This window comes from Grammomys surdaster, unplaced genomic scaffold (genome assembly GCF_004785775.1).
Source record: "Grammomys surdaster isolate TR1022 unplaced genomic scaffold, NIH_TR_1.0 203, whole genome shotgun sequence".
Classification (NCBI taxonomy): domain Eukaryota; kingdom Metazoa; phylum Chordata; class Mammalia; order Rodentia; family Muridae; genus Grammomys; species Grammomys surdaster.
The window spans coordinates 1,531,325-1,539,686 of record NW_021604648.1 but is presented as its reverse complement, the minus strand read 5'-3'; the positions used below and the strand labels follow the sequence as shown (position 1 = coordinate 1,539,686).

The window sequence follows — 8,362 nt, the reverse complement described above, 5'->3', positions numbered from 1 at the left end:
GCCAGAGCACCCTTGTCTTCCGAGTTAACCTGTGTGAAGGCAACAGTGGTACATGTCTTCCTGTGGACTAGGCGCCCCAGCCTGGCCTTTCCCTTGATGGTGCAGTAGGGCACACCCATCTTTCTGCACAGGGCAGGCAGGAAAACCACCAGCTCAGTGGGGTCTACATCATGGGCAATCACCACCAGCTGAGCCTTCTTGTTCTCCACCAAGGTGGTGACTGTATTGACTCCTGCTCGGAGGACAGGCGGTCTCTTAGTTGGGATGTCCCCTTTGCCAGCAGCTTTCTTCTCAGTACGGGCCAGTAGCCTCCGTTTCTTCTCTCGCTTTGTCTCTGGCCTGTACTTGTGGGCAAGCTTAAGCAGCTGAGTAACTGTCTGCCTGTCTGGGGCCTGGGTGAACTGGTTAATGGCAGGAGGTACTTTGAGTCGCTTATAGAGGATGGCTCTTTGCCGCTGCAGCCTGATGTAGCGGGCCATTTGAGGATGGTGTTTTTGAGGATGCGTGTTGGATCTCTTTTGGGCTGGATGTCCTGCCCAATGCCGAAGTTCTTGGGCCTTTTCTCGAACAAAGGATTGACCACCTTTTTGGCCTCCCGTTCCTTGATGACAGCGAGGGGGGTGGGGGGCACCATTTTCCCCTTGGCCTTCTTTCCTTCGGGCATCTTGCTCGGCTGGAGGAGAGAGCTGATGTTCCTCGTCTTATATGATCCTTTGCAACATTTGCAGGACGATATTGAAAACTTTTAAAGTAACTGAAACCATCATTTTAGTGTTGGAGAGAAAACCTCTCTCCTAGGCGCTATATCCAACCCCACAAACTGTGTTCAAAATGGCAAGTGTCTCTGCACTCCCCCACCAAATACCTAATCCTGAGATTCCCAGACTCATGTTATGACCTTCCCCACTCCAACACCAACGGCACTCAGTTCCATCTGAAATCTAACTGGGTTGGGTCCCCTTGCAGGCTGGGTACCTCGGGGAAGCAGGGGTTAAAACCGGGGCCCTTGTGGCCCCTTCCCCCTCCCCAGCTCCCTCGGCCCCACTCGGCGCCTCGCCTGGAGCGAAGGTTCCCAGCCCTGCACTAGAGGGGAGGGGGAGAAAGGCTTGTTTCTCGAGTGGCCAATCCACGAGCTCGAGGTGCCTCAGAGGAGGCGCCAGCATTAGTCCTGCCCGGGGCTGCAGGCTTCCCGCGGCAAAGTACAAATGCGCCCGAGCGCAGCGTCTGGCGCCCGAGGCGTGCACAGCGGCGGCAGCGCTCAGCCTCCCCCGCGCCGCCACCGAGGGTCCTGTCGCCCCATCGCATCCCAGACCCGCGTCGGACCCCCGCGCCGCCAGCCAGCACCACCGGGACACTGCACCCCGTGACCGCACCCCGCAGACCCTGATCCTCTAGCTAGCACCTTCTTCCTTTCTGCCATTGCTTTTCTTTTCTGCCGGACCTTCCTATATTTCCCCATATCTCCATCTCTCTCCTTTTTTCCTCGTCCCCTCATCCCCACCTTAGACCTCTCCTTCTGCCCTTGGCTCCTCTTCATCTCCCACTCCTCAGGCAGCGGTCCCACTTAGTCCTGGGGACTCACTTGTGTCCTTCTTATCTCACTTTCTCCCCGCTCATCCCGGGGTGGTCTGACCTTGGGACAAGGAAGGATGGTTCCTGGGATGATTCTCATACCCTCTTTGCTGGGACTCGTGATGTTCTGGCTCCCGTTGGACTCGCAAGCACGAGCCCGTAAGTAGACACCAGACAAAGTCTGGGCAGGCAGGGGAGGGATGTGAACCCGTGAGATGTACTTTGCTGGAAGATGTTAGGACCTGGGGACCCCTTAACTTGTGCATTTATCCAAGCAGCACCTGCATAGCAGGGGTAGATGTTGCCCCACGACCAATGTGGGCTGGTGAGTCTTGAGGGAGAGAGGGGTTTGGCAAAATTCCACTTTGGGGGGCTGCTGGGGCAGGGCGCTGGGGCAGGGCAGTGTGCATTGTGGAAAAGGACCTTGTTCCCAGCAGCCTGGTGTGTCCACAGAGGAAAGAGTGTGAAAAAAAGAACGGCTGTTGTGTGGAAGAGTTCCGGGGCAGAAGGGTGAACAAAGTAGTACCCGTTATCGCTTTTGATACTCACAACACCCCAGTGAGGTGTCATCATTACGTTTAACAGATGAGTAAAGTCGGCAGGGCAGAGAAGAAAGTTTCCCAGAGCTCGTAAGCCATCCAAAGCCAAGAGTCTAATCCTGCCTTACAGAGTCTGGAAGACACCCCGATGTGGGGCTGTGAGACTAGAAGGCATCGGGGCATGGTGAAATAGATGAGGGTCTTCATCTCCCCAGTCCCACTGTATGCCAGCTGGTGGGTCAGACACGGAGGGCACCTCACCGTCTCTTTTCTAACCTATAAAATATGAGCCTCTTAAAACCATTATGAGTATTAAATGACAGGGAGCAGGCAGAGCAGCTTGTATAGGGATGTTACAAGGTGGCTTCATCAAAGTGCATCAGCTGCCTGAGCCCTTGGAGTTTTCACTTCAAACAGTAGGTTATGTAGGACCACAGCCCCTGTTTCCTTAACTGCAACCCCTTCTGAACGCCCCTGATAAAGAAATAGAGGCCGACGAGGACAGTGGTTTGCTCCAGGCCACAATTGCACAGCCAAGCTTGAAGACCCCCAGGTACCTACCTCCTAGCTGGCCACCTTCTGTTTTCGCAGCTTGGCTCCACCTGCCGGCGCTGTTTCTGTCTGGCTCTGACTTTGTGGAGCTGGTGAGGCTAGATTCTGTCCTGTTTCTTCTGCAGAGGGAAATGTTGCATGTCTGTCTGACGTTCCCTAGCTTGCTGGTGGTGTGAGATTCATGGATGTCCTAATGAACAGACAACAGAGAGGGCTCAGAGTTGGGTTTAAGTCCTGACTCTGCCTCTTACACCTGTGTCACATTTCGAACTTCTGTGAGGCTCCATTTCTTTATTGGCAAAAGAGAGCAACCAACCAAGGTCTAAGGGTGTGGGGGAGGACTAAAGGAAGCAATGCTTTCAAATGCCTAGCAAAATGTCAAATATCCAGTAAATATCCCCTCTCCTTCCTTAAACCCTGAGGGTTTCCTCCCAGCCTGCCTGCTGTCTACTGACAGAGACTTAGTCTCAGAGAACTACAGTGCCTCCCTGGCCTAGGTCCTGGTTCTGCAGCTTCTTCTCCAATCATTGCCCTGGGTGACCCACCCTGAGGATGGCTCAGAGGTACTCAGAGCCCCCTTCTGTCCTCCATGACCACTAGACCTTCAACAATTCAGACCCCTCTTCCAGAAAATTCTGCCTGGTGATCTGCTTTCTTTCTGACCTCCCCTCCTCTGTGCCTCCAAGGGCCTTCCAGTCGGCATCCATCACCAGGTTCTGCAGTAGGCTATCTCCTCCAAAAATACAGAGCTCCAGCCACTCAAGAAAATGACTGTCACTAAGGTGAGGTGACCTGGCATTCTGGGAGGAGCATTAAGATCCTGGTGTTGTCAAGGCTGGAAGATCTATGTGGTTCAACCTGGTCATACATCCCCTCTGTAACCCAGAAGTGGCCCCACTCCCTTATTCATCTACCCATCAGATTACCTACCTCCATAGTTAATCTGAAGGAGGGTCTACTACAAGGCCACAAAGAAAGGAACAGAGGCCTAGATCCTAACCCCGCGCTGTCATTTGTTGGCTGTGTGAACGGGGACACATCCCGTATCTCTGAGCCCAATGATGATTGGTGCTGTTGATCTGAGAACTTTGCAAGTCTCCTGCCAGTATCCCATTTTAAGGTCTTGTATGAAAAGTCTTGTTTAAGGATAAGAGAGATCTCAAGCTTGTGGTGTTTAAGAAGTCTCCAGGTGACATCCAAAGTGTTTTTACAAATGGTGCCAACAGATGGGTGTTCTCAGGTCCAAGGCAGCCACGCCCTGAAGCATGTCTGGGGCCGGCAAGCAGGGGTTTTGGCATATTCCTTAGCTGGAGCCCAAGGCTGCTCAGCAAAGGTTATTTATTCTCTCTTTGGCTCTACTTCCACCTGAAGATCCGTACTGAGTCTCCGTTGAGCCATTCTGAGCCCTAACTGTCTGACACTCACCACTGACTGACCCCCAATTCCACCTGAGGCTGGAGGTCTAGCCTTGTTTCCGACTGGTGCTGATCTCAGTTCCAGGTGGAGTCACGTCTATGTGGTTCTGCCCTGTTCATGCATCCGCTCTGTAACCCAGAAGTGGCCCCATCCCCTTATTCATCTCCAAGGCCTTCTCTAGTATTCGCTCCTCTCTGCACCGTGTCCTTACAAACTGTCTAACAAGCTTCAAGATTCTCTTCTCTCCTTTTATCTAATGGTACTTTCTCGAGAGGGTCAATCGCTAAGTAAGACATCAGCCCTCAAGGGTTTGTGTCTTATGAGAATTGGAGCTTCAGTTCTCGGTGATAGAGTCTCAGAATCCAGCAGCAGGCCTGGACAAGAAGGCAGTTCCTACAGGATGACGTGGTTCCAAAGGCAAACGTACCATTGGAATGTCAGGGTCCCAGCACTTGCTCTTTCCCTGATTCCAAATGTAACCCCAGGCCTCTGTTTGCTACCTATGAAGTACATGCTTGTCCTTAAACAGCTGATGTTTGAGGACCATGGTAGCATTGACTGTCTCTAAGATCAAGATGCCCTTGACTTCAATCTGAGTGAAAAAGTGCCTGGGGAGGGTGTGTGGCAGATGTAGGGAAATATGTGTCATGAGATGTTTACCAATATAGAATCCTGCTCTGCTGTCCTGCTTAGCCACATCTCTGTCCATCTGTCCAGATGTGCTCAACTGGGTGGAAAGCAGGTAAGGGAAGGCTTGAAGTTCAGCCTTGGGTAAGGCCCTGTGTCTGGGTCTCTAGGTACAAGGTTCTGCACCTCCCTGCTTCCACCAGTAGAGGTCTCTGCCTCACTCACTGGCTCCAAGCTGCAAAACCCGAGACAGCTGTGCAGTTGCTCCAGCTGTTGCACCTGTTCAGGGCTGGCCTCTCAAGTTCCTGCAGCCGCCGGCCATGGCGCCGGCTCAGAGAAAGGACCTAGAATATCTTGAACTCCCAAAGAGGAGGACTGATGTGAGAGAGATGTCATGTCCCTAGGAGATGCGGTGCAAAGATCAGGCATCACTCTGGGTAGGACCCAAACCTGTTGCTCATTCTTGTATTCAGGAGTTCTTCATTGTGTCTCAGCCGAGTTTGTTTGCTTGCAAGTCGAAGCCATTTCTTCTGGACCTGTCACTTGGACGGACACCTCTGTAAGCATCCTCTCCAGAGCTATAGAATGGTTGTGAAGTCTATGTGGGGACAGAACAGGGATCTCTGGCAAGTCCTGACTCCTCCCTCAGTGGGGCTCACTTTCTCTAGAGTAAAGGGACTGAACATGGTCTGAGTTCCTAACTTTCTAGGGTTCTGTGGATCTAAGTGTGTATAGTCAAGCAAAATAGAATGCAGACAACTCTCTTTGATAGGTAATAGAGATCCTCTTCCCGGCTCAATGATTCTGTCCTTGGAAGTACATCTATGCTTCTCAGTGACTGTCTGTCTGTCTATCTAGAAGAAGAGAGACACATTCAAAGAACTGTATCCTTTTTCCACAGTTTGGCCACTGAGGCATTTCTTGTAACAAGGGAAGCCAGAGCCCGGGGAAAAACTTATGTCTTAAAGGGTAAATAAAGTACGGCTGTGTGGGTAAAGATGGGCTCTAAAGGCTCACTCAGCTTTTCTGCGCTCTTGCTCCGATCCCAGACCTCACTCTTCTCTCCCTGAACCTCCTGGTATGTTTCTATGGCCTTCTCCAGCCTCACTTGAAGCTGCTTTCTGGTTATCTTTCCTGATTTCTATTGGAAGAGTCTTTAGGCATCCTCCCCACCTTTGACCTTGTCCACACTGGGTCAGACTGTGGGATGTTCTAGGAGGGGACACTTGAGAGCCCCTCATAAAGATCAGAGAATCATCTGTGCCCTCAGCAGCCCCGGGCTCCCGACCTCTGTGTACACTGTGTGCTTTGGTTTGGCAGGTGGTTTGGGAGTCAGTGGCCAAGAGCTGGAAGGGGAGGTCAAAGGTTAATTCATGTCATGTGGCAAGATATACCTGTTGAAAGGGCCTTGTTCTCCTCCCATGCAATAATGTTGTGTTTTCTGTCGTTAAGGAGAGAGGTTTCCAGGATTAAAGACCACAATTGGCTCTTCTGCTGGAGCCTCACTCTCTCTTTCTGTTAACTTCATCCATCCCTCCACTGGGTCATTCACGAAGCACTAACTCTATGCAGGCCCTGAACCAGGCAGAGGTCCAACATCTGTTCCTTCTTCTCACACAGTCTGGTATAGAAGACAAATTCACTCAAATAGCTTTTCTAATTCTGATGAGTCTGGACACCATTGTGACCAATCTTAACCCAGTCCTGAAGGTGAAGCCAAGGTCCTACAAGCTTGGGGTGGCTTTGTGGAAACAGTGGCATGTAGACAGTCTTTGGGAATGTGGGGGAGGGGCTGGTCCAACATTGGCAGTGTCCTCAGGTGGAGGAGATGTCAGTGAGAAAGAAGACCGTGAAGTGTGATGAGTGAGAGCAAGATGGGGTGAGCCTGAAAACAGGGTCACCGCAAACAGTAGTGGTTGAAATCGTAGCTGGGAGCCAGCTCAGGGACAGCCTGGGGGTGACCAGGGACTGTCTGGGATCTGTCTGGCAGATATGGCCATCCTAAATTGAGACCAGATAAACTAATTCCAAATATGTCCAGTCTGTCAAAAAGTAAATGAGCCCAGGTGTGGCCTATGGATGTGGGTGCTTCCTGTGACCTCTGACACCCCCCAGGGCTGTGTCTGTCCTAGCCATAGTCACTCTAGTCTCTGTGCCTTGCCTGTCAAGCCACCCCCCTCCTGCTCCTTGTTAACACTTCCAAGATCCTACCTAGTGTCTCTGTTCTCTCTCTCTCTCTCTCTCTCTCTCTCTCTCTCTCTCACACACACACACACACACACACACACACACATCACACTATGCTCCACATCTGTTTGTCTTCTTTGTGAGTCAGGCTCCAGGCCCGTGGCTGGGTGTAAGACTTGAGCTCCAGAAACTCCACAGATCAGTGAATGGCAGGAAGTTTCTCCTCTGTTTCTAACGATACTGACGCTCACTGCATGTGATGCCAAGTGCCCTGCCATCACTGATATGTCATTTTCTGGTCCCTGCCCAGGAGCTGCAACCACTGTGGTCACTTTCTGTCACTCTGTTAACTTTCACGTTGGCAGCGGCACTCTGGCTTGCAGGTAGTTTTGAGCACCAAGCCAGTGCCATCCTTGCCTTGATTGCTCCTCTGGGCTCTCCACCTGTATCTCACCCAGTCTGCCATATAGCCTACCCACGAAACCTATACACTTGCTTCTTCAGTCTGTACCTTTGCTTATTAATATTCCTTCCCTTTAGGTCCAGCCCTAGATTTATTGTGGTACTAACTCACCAGGATGAGAGCCATAGCACTCCCCTGATCCCCTGCCCACTGACCCTCCCGTCAGCTTTTGACTCCTGTAGCCCACAGTGACACTTCTAAAATGCAGGTTTGATCTGCCTGCAACCCCAGATTAATACTCACAGCTCCTCACAGCTGGCCTTTGCCCTCTTGACTGCAAGGTCATGGTGAGCTTCCACCCCCTCCTTCCCCAACTGGGGCTCCTCCACTCTTTCTCCTGCCTTCCCGGTCTCTGCCCAACCTTCTGAGCCACCTCAGCTTGTCTGCCACTCCGAATTCCAAGCTGAGGTCCAGATAGGTGCTGGCGATATTAAGGGAGACAGGACTGGCTTGTGAGTGAAGCTAGGAGCTCTGTGAACGAGGACACTTTGGAGATGTGATCTCTGGAGGATTATGATATGATATTCATGGCTAAGAGGTGCTGGAGGAGGCCCTGAGAACTCTGAAAATAAAAACCACAAGAAACAAACTGTTGAAGTGGAGAGCCAGCACCCAGTTCTGGTTTTTGTCAGTCTGGTCTTCGGCACTACTTAAATGAACATATATTGTAATCTGTGTCAGACACTAAGCATGGTGTGTATAGGAGCTGACTTAATTCTAGATTAACCCCAAGACACTGTGTATTACAAGTCTCACTGAACAGATGCAAAATTGGTCATGGGATGCTTAAGTAGCTTTACTCAACTTGGGCTTCAAGTATAAGTAAGACTATGAGTTAAGACCTGGCCACTGGGACTACAGAAGGTCCTAAAAATAAGACATGCTGTTAGATAGGTAGGTAGATAGATAGATAGATAGATAGATAGATAGATAGATAGATAGATAATAGATAGATACAGATAAATAGATAGATAAATAAATAGATAGATGCATAGATACATACATA

General features: G+C 50.9%; 1 protein-coding gene across 2 annotated transcripts in view; it reads left to right on the top strand.

The window, feature by feature from the left end:
* Positions 1 to 1,490: 1,490 nt before the first annotated feature.
* Positions 1,491 to 8,362, top strand: part of Chrdl2 (chordin like 2) — a 27,925-nt gene continuing 21,053 nt past the window's right edge. The window contains exon 1 of one of the 2 annotated variants that reach the window (XM_028770712.1): positions 1,491 to 1,731. In XM_028770712.1, the coding sequence (XP_028626545.1) occupies positions 1,650 to 1,731 (82 nt within the window). In that variant the 5' untranslated portion in view covers positions 1,491 to 1,649. Of the gene's footprint in view, positions 1,732 to 5,009; positions 5,217 to 8,362 lie in introns of those variants that run through there. The other variant, XM_028770711.1, reaches the window with a different exon arrangement.